The sequence below is a fragment of the Lotus japonicus genome, chromosome 3 (assembly GCF_012489685.1).
Source record: "Lotus japonicus ecotype B-129 chromosome 3, LjGifu_v1.2".
Classification (NCBI taxonomy): domain Eukaryota; kingdom Viridiplantae; phylum Streptophyta; class Magnoliopsida; order Fabales; family Fabaceae; genus Lotus; species Lotus japonicus.
This window is the reverse complement of record NC_080043.1, coordinates 23,570,182-23,583,603: the sequence shown is the minus strand read 5'-3', so window position 1 is coordinate 23,583,603 and position 13,422 is coordinate 23,570,182. Positions and strand designations below refer to the sequence as shown.

General features: G+C 37.1%; 1 protein-coding gene and 1 long non-coding RNA gene across 2 annotated transcripts; one reads left to right on the top strand and one right to left on the bottom strand.

Annotated features, from left to right (window-relative positions):
- The first annotated feature begins 1,587 nt into the window (after positions 1 to 1,587).
- On the top strand, positions 1,588 to 9,883 carry LOC130748045 (uncharacterized). Its single transcript, XM_057601132.1, has 9 exons — positions 1,588 to 2,155; positions 2,682 to 2,872; positions 3,003 to 3,136; positions 3,255 to 3,367; positions 3,457 to 3,700; positions 7,510 to 7,665; positions 7,766 to 7,845; positions 7,964 to 8,013; positions 9,147 to 9,883. The coding sequence occupies exons 1-9, from the start codon at positions 1,725 to 1,727 to the stop codon at positions 9,260 to 9,262; spliced, it is 1,515 nt and encodes a 504-aa protein (XP_057457115.1). The 5' UTR covers positions 1,588 to 1,724; the 3' UTR covers positions 9,263 to 9,883.
- On the bottom strand, positions 4,577 to 9,130 carry LOC130748046 (uncharacterized). The gene is made up of 2 exons (XR_009022575.1): positions 8,331 to 9,130; positions 4,577 to 4,773 (listed from the first exon to the last, which is right to left on the bottom strand). It is a non-coding gene; the product is annotated as an uncharacterized LOC130748046 (long non-coding RNA).
- Positions 9,884 to 13,422: the final 3,539 nt, after the last annotated feature.

Genomic DNA, 13,422 nt, shown 5'->3' with positions numbered 1-13,422 from the left:
TTCTGTTGGTTACGAACGCCTTTGGTGCTCTTAGTTTGGTCTTTTGTTGACTCTGATTGTTTGTTTAGACGCGGAAACGCGCTGTTTAGACCTCCAGAAGCGGAGATCTCTGGGAAGAAACTCCGTGTCCTGTTCGACGCCCAGGCCACCGCCGGAGGCTAACTTGCACCGCAGCGTCAATAAGAAAAGAAAGCATGCCTTTTTACTTGAAGTACATAAGTGCAAGTTGCTCCCTTATTGTTCCACGATTATCATAAAAAAAGTCCGCATGATAAATATCAGGAATACAAGCAAGCTTATCAACATCAAACTTGGAGAAAGAGTTCTTGGGATCAAGACATGAGAAACAATCAAGCATAATTAGTTATTTCACTAAAGCGGTGATTCATCTCCACACATATTTTGTCAATAGCAACATAAAAAATCTCTGCACCGTATGAAGATTAGTGATAGTCCTCCCTTGTAGCCTTGAACGACCTCGAACCGGTATTTCTACATCTATATTTGGCACCGAAATATCTTAAGTACCACAAAATTCTTGAACATCACCGAATAAATTATCCCAACCACTCTCTCTCAATGTGGTCAGCCGAGCTTCAACATCATCAACTAATTCCATGGCAAGCACAATATTAAGAAAATTTCTTGAATTTTGAGCAAGGACAAAAATTGAATTTGATGACTAATTCCTAAGCTTCAATTCAATCCTGGATGATCCCAATTAGTGAACATTTTGAGCAAGGACAATTACTTTCCAGTGTCCACTAAAAAAATGGATAGAAAAGGTGCACACTTAGTGAAGTTAAGTGAACTATACTCAAAACCAATATGAACATGTCGAATTGAAAAAAGTTAATTGCTCCCAATCTGTCCAACATGTATATCCACATTAATTGAATTCAAAAACTAAGAGGAGAAGACCACTGAACTTTGAAATGCCAAACTTTAGAAAAGGAAAAGCTGTTTTGTGGTTTCAGAATTCAAAGAATCCAAAATAAGAATGTTTTTGCAAAAAAGAACATGGTGCCACTACGTATATAAAGAGAATACAGAACACCAGAGACAGTGACCCCCCCTTTTTCCTATTTCCTACACAACCCAGTACAAAAGTTGGCTACTGCTTGGTTTGTCTAAAACCAGAAAGCATGCCATTAGGCTCACGAAACCAGAATCAGAAAGGCTTCAAAAGGAAATGCAAATCATAGATGTCTTAATTCTAGGATAATGCACGGGCCCTTAATTAGTCTTTAAATTCAAAGTTTAGATTATGTGAAAAATAAAATATGACATTAACTTCTATAAACTATATTATAAAATTTAAATTTACTATGAGACGTAGAAGCAATCATAATTGCTATACAGAAAACAAATAAGTTTTCCATGTATTATTAAACTTTAAAGTGTTCAATACAATATAGAAATAAGTTGGGGATTTCGAATGCAGTTAAGTAAATGGGACAACATACATCTCATTGCCATCCTTGGCACATGCAATAAATTATCAGCTACTTATCAGTTTGCATAAACAAGAAAATTTGCTGATAGTAAATAGAGTTCTAAGTTCTAACGCAAACTCCTTATAGTGGCAACATTTGATTTTTAGTATCACTCAATCAAATATCTCAACAAATCATAGATGCCTTAATATGTTCGACTCTGTATCCTTATTACCTCCACCTGTGAATACAAGCTTGGGGCAAAGATAATCTGAATCCTATGCACATATGCTTATAAGAGATACACATGTGATCCTCAGTTCAATGTCTTCCTCTATTCAAAACTCAGCCATGGGATCCTCCATTCAATGTCTTCTTCTGTTTCTTCTTATCTCAGTTTCTGCCTCTGCGTTGAACATTCCTAGGTTAGGAACTTTCCATAGAACCAAAGAATCACAAACCATGTCTTCCTCTTACGAACCTGAAGACCTCAAAACTTTCTACTACACCCAAACACTTGATCACTTCAACTACATGCCTGAAAGCTACACCACTTTCCAACAAAGATATATGGTGGATTTCAAGTATTGGGGTGGAGCTAATTCAAGTTCACCAATATTTGCATTGCTTGGTGCTGAGTCACGGTTAGAAGATGATATATACTCTGTTGGGTTTCTCAGGGATAAAGCTCCTCACTTCAATGCCCTTATTGTTTATATGGAGGTAAAAGTACTATTAGATAAACTTTGAACATATCTGCAATTGACTCTAATCATGTTCAAAGCAAAAACGGTTAGAAATAATATTAGTTTAATTGGAAAAATAAAGGTTGTGTGGTTACAAAATGAAAGGTTATGAGTTACAAGCATTAAGGTGCATTAGTACTGTTTAAGGGCTATTGTGTTTAGTTTTGTAACCATTAAGAATTTACCATTTCCTTTATGCTTATTTAGTATTTTAATTGTAGTGTTATGTATTGGTTATGAATTGCTCTATTATAATTAGAGTATCCTCTCTTGTAGCTTCTTAATTTCAGAATGGGAAATCAAACATACTTATCGTAGCTTCTTAATTTCAGAATGATTGATGATGAAAAAAAAATCCCAACCTGTGACTACCACTTATAACATTCAATAAGACAATGGTTCTGGCCATCTCATTAGGCAGTCTAATATTTGAAGTTACAAGAAACTACTACTTAATTATTTTTATATGCTAATATATACATATGATGTTTTAATTTGAACAACATAGATACTATGGAAAATCAATACCATTTGGTTCATGGGAAGAAGCTATGAGAAATGCTAGTACTCGGGGCTACTTTAACTCAGCCCAAGCACTAGCGGACTATGCTGCTGTGCTTTTACACATCAAGAAAAGTTTGTCTGCTCAGAATTCTCCCATAATCGTTATTGGAGGCTCTTATGGCGGAAGTAAGACTGTATCCACTCAGTTAATGCTTATATAGCTTTATCATCATATAGCTAATTCATTCAATTAGATTTTTGTCATAAGAAAAAGGGTTTATTATTTAACTAACTTTGTTCCCTAATTATTGTGCAGTGCTTGCATCATGGTTCCGCCTAAAGTATCCCCATATTGCTCTTGGTGCTCTTGCTTCATCAGCACCCATTCTTTACTTCGATGATATCACCCCACAAGCTGGATACTATTCTATCGTAACCAAGGACTTCAAAGTAATTAATCTACTAACCTTTGCTTAATCTTTTCAATGAATGTGGAGTCTAAAATATCAAAGATTATGAAAAACTCTTTAATCTTTACTACAATTGATGCATAATTTGCATGGTTCAGGAAACTAGTGAGAGCTGTTACCAAACTATTCGTAAATCATGGTCTGAAATTGACAGAGTTGCTAAGAAGCCTAATGGTCTTTCAATTCTCAGCAACAGATTCAAAACTTGCAGGTAAGCATAGTACACAAATGTCCATAATTTTGTGCCTAATCCAGATTGACTAAAAATATTGTTTCCTTAATTAATTTGTCATGTTTCAGCAAATTGAAGAAAGCTTCTGTGCTCAAAGACTACTTAGAGTTCTTATATACTTATTCAGCTCAGTACAATGTGCCTAATTACCCCGTGAATAGGATATGTGAAGCTATTGATGCAGCAGCAGCTAAGAACGCAGCCATTCTGGACCAAATATTTCAAGGTGTTGATGTCTTGAGAAACCAGTCATGCCATGACATGTATGAAAGCAATCATCAAACCCAAACTAACCTGAACTGGAGATGGCAGGTAAATGTCATGGTATCTTGTATTTGTTGAAAACTCTAATCTGAAAAACTGATTATCATTGATTTCAAAAGCTGATGATACAAGAGATGATTACAGTATTTATAATAGTGCACTAAGCTTGTTGAACAAGCTAACAACTCTAACTAATTCTGTTATGACAGCTAAGCTTGACAGCTAAGCATAACTAACTTCTGACACCTAAGCATAACTAACTCTGTAGCTGACTGTATGCACAGTCAGCAGCTACTAACAATAGCTTCTCTTACACATTTCATAGTATACTCTAATAGACCCCCTCAAACTTAAGGTGGAGGAGAAAGAACTTTCTCAATCACATGGAGTTTGGAACGAAGAAGCTCAAAATGGGTAGGAGAAAGAGCCTTGGTGAAAATATCTACTAGCTGATCTTCAGAAGGAATGTGGTGAACAAAAAGAGACTTCTTAAACACCTTTTCCCTGACAAAGAAGATGTCTAGCTCCATGTGCTTTGTACGAGTGTGAAGAACTGGATTATGTGTTAAAGCAACAGCCCCCATATTGTCACAGAAAACCCGAGGAGGGGTAAAAGGAACTTGAAGCTCTTGCAGCAAGGACTGTGTCACGACCCAACCTGGATGGTGACCGGCGCATAGGTTAATCATCCTAACCTAGCAAGCCTTAACTAATTGCGCATAGAGATGGAAAGACTTTATAATATCTATATATGACATATTTATGCTTCAAGGAATTTTCTATAGGAAATTCAGCAGAGTCTCCCCTAAAATATGAACTATCCCAAATATTATAAGAGCCTGTAATAACAAAATAATAGCAGCAAGTTAAAAAAAAAGCCTCCCAAGGCTATACAGAACCAAGGCTATATAATAAAGGTTCTAGTAGACCATATATTAGAGCCACTACGTAGATACAACGTAGAAGTTAAAGTGACAATAACAAAACAAGTTTTAACTCAAACAACATGGGTCAGACACAACAAGTCAACAACACTAGTAGCCCTTTAGCAGAAGGGCCTCATGAAGGATCCTAAGTCGATTGTCTAGAGGATGTGGTTGGTTCAACACGAGCCTGATTACCTAAATTAATAAAAAAAACAACAGACAGGGTAAGTCACCTCATACTTAGTGAGTAAATACTAGAGAATAAAGAAAACAAGCAAAATTAAATGAATATTAGGAGGAATGATATCCTTGGTCTCATCCAAATCATTGCATACAAATCATATTATACATAACTAAGTAAAGATATTACTCAAATAGAAGAACAAAAACAAACTCTCTGCTTGTAAACAGAATCTTTAACCATGTCGGCATAGGCTCCCCGCCTAAAAGAATCAATAGCAGGCTCCCGCCTGAAATTACCCATAGAAGGCTCCCCGCCTGAAAGAGTCAATTGCAGGCTCCCGCCAAGAAAATCAACAGCAGGCACATACATCATGGTGCACCAAGGCTAATGTTTACTGTCATTAGCCACAAGTTCTAAGAAATCTTCTTCCTCTTTCAGAAAAATATGTAATCAATCTACTTAGCACATTAGTAAAATGGTTTAGACAACCATTGAACTATAACATCAGTAATTTCACCACATATCCCAAGTCATAAATCATAAAATAGTTGAACCGTGATTTTATCTCACTTTGTGGTAATAAGAAGATACACAGTTATAATAAGATAATTTATAAACTTGCTATAATCTCCATCATTTTACTCATTGACTTCTTGAGCAGCTGAAACAGAAGTTGTCCTCTGATGCTAATGAGCCAATTTTGCAAAATCTAGAGTAAAAATAAAATATTAAATTAGTGCTCTAAGGGATAGCCGCAAAATTAAATCAATTTCCAAACCTAAATTGTTTTTACAGATTACCTCAGTCTTTTAACTTAGACTTTCACTAAGCTTTTCCAATTTCCACCTCTAAAATGTAATTTCTAATGATCATAAAATTTTCCTAACTGACCGCAATCACAGAAATGCACCCAGAAAAATACAACACACAACTAAGAGCTCTCACCCAATTTCCTATGTTCCAAAAGTTCATAATACGAATGTCTGAGCTTTTCCTCTTCTCTGTGACATACCCAAATTGCTAACACATAAGCTATCAATTCTTATGTAAAATTTTAACATGCAAAAAGAAGAGATATTTAATTTCTCAATACTTCCTTCCTAGTCCTTTTTTTCCCTTCCCCTATTGCAGAAGACACCAGTAAAAATCAAGACTTCCTTACCTATACTTCTCCAAAGATGCGCCCTTGCAGGACGCATCTGCTCCAAAGATTTATGATCCTACTTCCTTCTCTTCTTCTAACACTATGAAGTCTTCACGCTATCCCTGCTCTGCTCCTCTCAAAATCCTTTTTTTTTTCTCTATCCCCACTTTACATACTGTGTCTTTTCTAGATATCTATTCCCTTTCCCCAAAGTTGTTTTTAATATAATATCTTTTAATTGTAATCACCAAAGGATCTCATGGAAATCAAAACAACTTCTAGAGATATCCTTTTAAGTAAGGAGAGAAACCAAACTGAGGCATCGTAGGCATCATAGGAAAATTAGGAAAACTCATTCCAAAGCCTCAATTCATGCCAAACATGCCAGGAGATGCAGAGGGAAAGGTCCACGATGATAGCAAATACTTGCATCATGACCATATTTGTAGCAAATCTGACATTGAACACTTGCGATTGCGAGATCGGACCGGTGGTGGCGAAGCTTGAGTCAGAAGCGCTGATGGAGGACTCACGTTGATTTGGCGAGAGCGTGCACGATCCAAACGCGCCTCATGTGGGATGATCATCGCTTCGATTTGCGAGATCGGACTCGGCAGATTGCGATTATACACAATCGTTTGGAGATGACTATAGTCATCAAGTAGGCCATTGAAAAGCGCCACGAGATGTTCACGATAGGAAATTGGATCTCCGATGGTGATCAACGCATTAACAATCGACTTAATGCGTTTGAGATATTCAAAACAAGTCTTCGATCCCTTGGAGATAGATCGAAGTTCAGATCTGAGTTGCATTGATTATGCTAGAGAGTGTGCTTGAAAGAAATCAAGCACTGCCTCCCAAACCTGCCACGACTGAGAGAAATTCACCACTGTAGGAAGCACAGTTTGTGAAAGAGAAGAGAGGAGCCACGTGAAAAGTGCAAAATCCTGCTGCATCCAAACCTGATATGCAGGATCCTCAACTGCATTCACACGATCTTCTTCATTGAGAAATCATGTTGGAATCTCTGGATGATCAAGAAAACTCAACAATCTGTGAGTTCTCACAATCTCTTCCACATGCTGCTTCCATGAAAGGAAGTTTGTATCATCAAGCTTCAAGGTGAGCTTGTGAACCAGAGTGGAAGAACTCAACTGCGGTTGAGCCACTGGAACTGGAATCACAGGAACTTCATCAGCCATGGTGATGAAGATGAAGAAGAAAAATTGGAGAGAGTGAGAGATCTCAAGGATCGAACTCAGCTCTTGATACCATGTTGAAAACTCTAATTTGAGAAACTGATTATCATTGATTTCAAAAGCTGATGATACAAGAGATGATTACAGTATTTATAATAGTGCACTAAGCTTGTTGAACAAGCTAACAACTCTAACTAATTATGTTATGACAGCTAAGCATAGCTAATTTCTGACGCCTAAGAATAACTAACTCTATAGCTGACTGTATGCACAGTCATCAAATACTAACAGTACCTTCTCTTACACATTTCATAGTGTACTCTAATAGTATTAGAAGTCACGTCCTTAACCATTTGGATCATCTTAACTAAATTAATTAAGTTAATTTCATGATTAAGCAGACATGCAGCGAGATGGTTATGCCAATTGGTCATGATAGGAGCGGCTCAATGTTTCCACCAGCACCCTTCAATATGAAGAGCTTTGTGAATGAGTGTTGGAGCTTATATGATGTCCTTCCACGGCCTCATTGGATTACCACATATTATGGGGGTCATGTAAGTAACATAATCAATCAGGATCCTAGTTTCCTCCTTTCTATTTAATTGATTAACTATAAAATTAATGTGTGAATCTTTATTTTATATGTACATGCAGGATTTGAGACTGATTCTCCGTAGGTTTGGAAGTAATATCATCTTCTCCAATGGATTGAAAGATCCCTACAGCTCTGGCGGGTAAAATAAACTATTTTCATAAATCAGAAAAATAAAATTCAGCAACCATAATTTACCTTTCTTTTTAAAATTTTCAGCTTAACAACTGATTTCATTTTATGTTCTGAATCTATCGCAGGGTGTTGGAGAGTATATCAGACAGTGTCATTGCCCTTTCCACTGTAAATGGTACTTATCAATTCTCATTTTTAAACACTGCTCTTAGACCCATCTTTCATATGCCTGATTTTTCTCTCTATATATTACTTTGATTCATTCGCATCATATCATATATAACATTATTTAAGTCCTAACATTTTTAATTTGTGAAAATCAAGTCCCTCACTCAATTTTCCGTCCAAATTGAAAACGGTCGTTTCCCTTTAAAAAAATCCAGTTACTCAGCATCAATTTGATTAGGCAGAAGCAATATCATCCAACCCAAGCCAAACAAGGAAATAAGAAAGAAAAGGGAAAGCCTGAGCATAGAGAACCTGGGTAGTTACCGTGAAATCCATCTTTGCTTTCAAACCCCAATCTGGTCGCGCCGCGTTCTCATCGAGTTTGGGTGGTGTCACCTTGATCGAGTTTGTTGTTTCCCAATTCCAATCGGGTTCGTGTTTGTGGCAGTGGCCATGGATTCTCTGCTACCAAACTATGCCTCTTCAGATGAAGAAGAACAAGTTTCCTTCAGCTTCTGGAAATTTATGGGTTTCTCCTTACGGATTTCTGGTATCTCTGTCAAGTTCTGTTGGAGAGAAATGGAGGAAAGAAGAAGAGAGTGGTGGTGGACTGATGTGCTTCTGGAGAGAGATGAAGAAGAGTTGAAGAAAATGAAATTTTAAAAGAAAAAGAAGATATATGATATGGCATCCTAGTGTCATCTATTATCAGATCCATGTCATTAATGAAGAACACATAAGCAACAACTGTTAAAAATTGGATGGAAAATTAACAGAGGGACTTGATTTTCACAAATTAAAAATGTCAGGACTCAAATTGGTCGTTTTAAAGATTAGGGAGTCAAATCGCACAATTACAATATTTCAAAGACGAAAAGTGCAATTAAGTCTTTCTGTTTATATGTATCACCATCACTAGATATATAAATGTCGGTTTGTTGAGTGGTTTGTGGTTTTGGAAGATGTCCAAACACCAACAGGTCCAAGTTCAAAACCAACCAGCACAAAGCAAAGATAAAAAAAATCACCATATATATTAATTACACACAATGTTATGTCTTTATGACTTTATGCTTATTATTTTTGATAATGCATTTATGCGTGGATGAAATTAATATTTATTATAATTAACAATTGCAGGGTCTCATTGCTTGGACATAATGTCAGAAAACCCAAGTGATCCTGAATGGTTGGTGATGCAAAGAAATGCTGAGGTCAAGATAATCAAAGAGTGGATCACCGGGTACCAAGCTTGATGGCCTCCTTGATGTTGAACTTGGTCATGAAACTGATGTGCATGAGTGTTTGTATTAGTTGTGACTCAAACTTGCATTTGTGGAGTGGACTTTGAATAAAAACGAAAATGATGATGGAAAAAGAAAAGGTTGATGGAATTGAAATGATTAAGTGTTGGAAATGGAGAGTATTGAATGATTTTCAGAAGTGAAAATGGAGAGTAGGGGCGCCACCTTTGAGAAGGATAAGCTTTTGGGAGTGAAGATCACCACAAGAAAAGCTTCTTGATGAGATCAATAGCTAGATTCAATCCAAAACCCAAGAGTATGAAAACTCAAAATTATATTATCAAAATATGCCTATTACGATGGTATCAAGTGCCACTTATAGGAGAAGAACTCAGCCTTGATGTAAAAATCAACTAAGTGTTACCATAAGGGAATCCTAGGCTGAAGATTAAACACAAATAAAAGAGAATAAAACCTTGGTTTAGGTGTGTAGGAGGCTGGTTGTAACTCCCATTCAAATAGCTCTTAATGACTAGGAAGACACAAACTTCATGCTTTTAATCCACTTAACTTCATTTGTCTTGTAATTCCTCATTTAGCCTTGAAAATCCTTGAATGCTCTTTTCTCTCTTGTCTTCTTGTTGATTCAGATTGTAACTCCTTGGCAAACCATTGACTACTTATTTAAAAACAAAACAAAGAGAGAGATGGGTCCCTCCTTTACACTCCATGCACCAACCACCACTTGAAGTGGATTATACACACCAAAACAAATACAAAGACTAAGTGCTTCTCGTCCCAACTTAATCAATTAGTCACTTGCACATTTATTTAATTTAAATAAAAGAAAAAGAAGACAAATCAGCTTCTTCTTTAAAGGCTTATTACCATTTTTGATCCTCCAGGTTTCTAAAATGTGCAAATGGGGTCCCTAAACTATAAAAATAGCATTTTAGTACCTCCACGTTAGTCTCCGTCAACACTTTTGGCCCCCCACAAAATTTCCGTCCAAAAACTAACGTTTTTTGCTGACGTGGAATTTTAATAAAATTTAAATTGTTAAAATTAATTAAAAAAACAAAAACTTCATCTTCTTTATCTTCTCTTCTCATCTTCATCGTTCTCTCTCTCAAATTACAACATCATCTTCTCCATTTCTTCAGCAATCCCAACCCTATCCAAACCTTAACCCCAACCTCCCATCAAGAGAAAGAGATAATGTGAGGGGAGGGTTTGGTTGTTGTTGAGATGGAGATTTGGGACGCATTGGAGGTGCGAATGGACCCAAAAACCCCTCTCTCTATTTCTGAATCGCTGCTTCCCTCTCTGTTTCTGAATCGCTACTCTCTCTCTCTCGATTTTTCGAATCTGGGTAAGGAAAGGATAGAGGCTGCGGTCGTGATTAGGGTTTGGTTCTGTTTCATTTGAGAGGAAGGGTTAGTGAATGATGGCTCTAGTGGTGATTTCAGGTGAGGTGAGGGTTTAAGATGGTGGTGGTTTCTGGATCGGTGGTGAATTAGGGGTTGGTGAAGAGCAAGGGTTCAGAGGAATATTCGTTTTGAGAGAAGAATCGAAAGTAGTGGAAATTCTTGAGAAGGGGATTTATGTAAAGGATTGAGTGTTCCATGCGTTTATTACGTTGTAATGTCTTTTATTTTTTTCCCTGTTAATGATTCATGGAATCAAGCTTCTGAATTAGTGACAATACAGTATATAATTCGTTCCATGGAATCAAGCTTCTCTGTACACACCTAATGAATTATCTTTCTCTGTTCCATGTGTTTATTTTGGATATATATAATTTGTGCTTTATTTCCACAATCTGAAGAAAAAATATCCTTATTTTCTGGGTTAAGATGATGAAGATCATAAGGTTTTTGGGTTTGATTTGTTTAAGTTGGGTTGGAGAAGATGATGTTCCTGGATAATGGGTAGTGGTGAAGAAGAGGAATCATGTGCAGCTCACATGGGTGAGTCTTATTAGGTCTTCTCTCTCCTAATGTCATGCCACCTCAATTAAAAAAACTCCACATTTTTGGACGGAAATTTGGCGAGGGACCAAAAGTGTTGACAGAGACTAACGTGAAGGTAGCGAAATGCTATTTTTATAGTTGAGGGACCTCGTTTGCACATTTTAGAAACCTGGGGGACCAAAAGTGCTAATAAGCCTTCTTTAAAATGGCGCCCACTCATTGGCTTGGATGACCATCACGGGCTTTGGTGCCATCATTTCACTTCCTTGTGTTGCAAGTGTCTTAGCCATAAATTTGATTAAGTTTTCTTGGTGCTTTCTTGCCATAGACCAGGTCAATGGAGCTTTTTGTTTTCGGAAAAACCCCTCCTAAGCTTTGAATGACCTCTTGTTGCTCTTGATCCTCATCAAAGCTAATCTACGAGCATTGAATAAATTAAACAAATCTAATTAAAGTTTAGTCTTCCATTGAAGGAAGTAATTAAATTAACATGGAGATGGACTATTATTAAGCTATTGATTAGAGTTAAGCCCAATGAAGGTATATATGTGATCTAGTAATATAATTAAGAACATGGTTGAAACTTGACAGTATTGTAATAATTTAGCATTCGTTTGTGAATTGTGAGGGGAACATAGTGCAACTATGCCTCCTCATGCCAAGCACGCACTAGCAATGGGATGGTGGTTATGCTACCTCTGCTCAAGACCATCTTTATCTCATTGTTTGTGGGGACTGTAACATCCCACCAACCAGGTAAAGACCTCATAGGTGACGCGAAACCCTAGAAAGTCGAGATAGGTGAATATGAGCTAATAGTATAACTATACTATATGATATACGTATGTATATATATATGTGTGTGTATGCGTGTATGTGTGATATTTTATTGTAGTACTTGTTTGCACGTAAATCGAGACATCGGTCAATTGACTTTAAATCGACCCGGCAATAGATGTAAGGCCCTAGTTTCATTTTGTAGCACTTTCATGAAAGAATGAATAAAAATGAGATTTTTGACTAAGCTTGAGATCTGACAGATTCCGGCTGTCAACTTGTGTAAATTTTTAGAGGGTCTTAACGACCTCATTTGGGAAAACTTCCTTCATGCGAGTTGTAGCCCTTTAAGTTAAGAAAATTCTCGAAGTGGAACCAGGTCATTCCGACTTGTGTAGCTCGAGATATTTGCGTTTTAGTGACCGTTGTTCTGGCTGTACAGTACCAGCGAATTAATTGAATTGTTTTTCTTTTAATTCCGAGTTTGCTTGTAAATTTACTAAAAAGGGTTTATGTTTTAAGTAGGTTCAGGCCTGATTAAGTGTGTGATTAGTGGGACAAGGTAGATATGGATTTGGGCTTAAGTGAAAAGAAAGCAAAACCCTAGCCCATAGTGTGTGTAGCCGCGGGTTGCATGGGGGCATTAGGGGGGAAACCTTGTTTCTTCTCTCATATCAGAATTAGAAACCCTACACAACTCACTTACGTAAAACACAGAGGAGAAAAGAGAGCAACTGAGAGAGAAGGAGAGGAAGCCGCCACCGTTCCAAGCCGCCACCGCCGCTCGTTGTGCTCGCGCAAGGGAGAGGGAGACCGAGAGAGAGAGAGACCGCGAGGAGGAAGAAGAAAGAGGGAGACTTGGACAACAAGGGACTGAGTTCTAACCTGCACTTTCCTCTATTTTCAGAGCAAGGATTCGCCATGTTTTACTATGAGAAAAGCCATGAACATGATTGCTTTTGCAAGAGTTTTGTGATCATGATGCTTGCTGTTTTTTTTTGCCTTGAGATCTTGATGTTTTGCTTCTGATTTGAGATGAAATGTTGATGCCATGATTCTCCTTTAATCATCACTACAACTATCATTTCTTCTATGACTTTGCTTGATTAAAATGATTGAAGATTCATATGCTTAGATCTGCCTTTTGTGCTAAAATTGATGGTTATCTTGGTCCTGGAAATTTAAGCATGATATATGATATATGTGGTTCTTTCTGCTGGAATACGGTTTAAAACTATGGGACTTGAATGGTTAAAAAAATTAATTTGAAGGCAAAAGTATCTATGCCAGTTTCCTGTACTGGACAGCGATTTTAGGAGTCTAGTATCACCTAATTCCGGGTCCCAAATGAAAAAGGGATAAACTGGAAAGTTTTATATTTTCGAATTGGCTTTCCAGGCATATAAAGAACATAATTTTTGG

What these genes read in the sequence shown, in the direction of transcription:
- LOC130748045 (XM_057601132.1), top strand. Translation starts at nt 1,725, where the DNA reads ATGCTTATAAGAGATACACATGTGATCCTCAGTTCAATGTCTTCCTCT. An exon ending in TCGTAACCAAGGACTTCAAA is followed by an intron (nt 3,137 to 3,254) that starts GTAATTAATCTA and finishes TGCATGGTTCAG; the next exon opens with GAAACTAGTGAGAGCTGTTA. An exon ending in AACAGATTCAAAACTTGCAG is followed by an intron (nt 3,368 to 3,456) that starts GTAAGCATAGTA and finishes GTCATGTTTCAG; the next exon opens with CAAATTGAAGAAAGCTTCTG.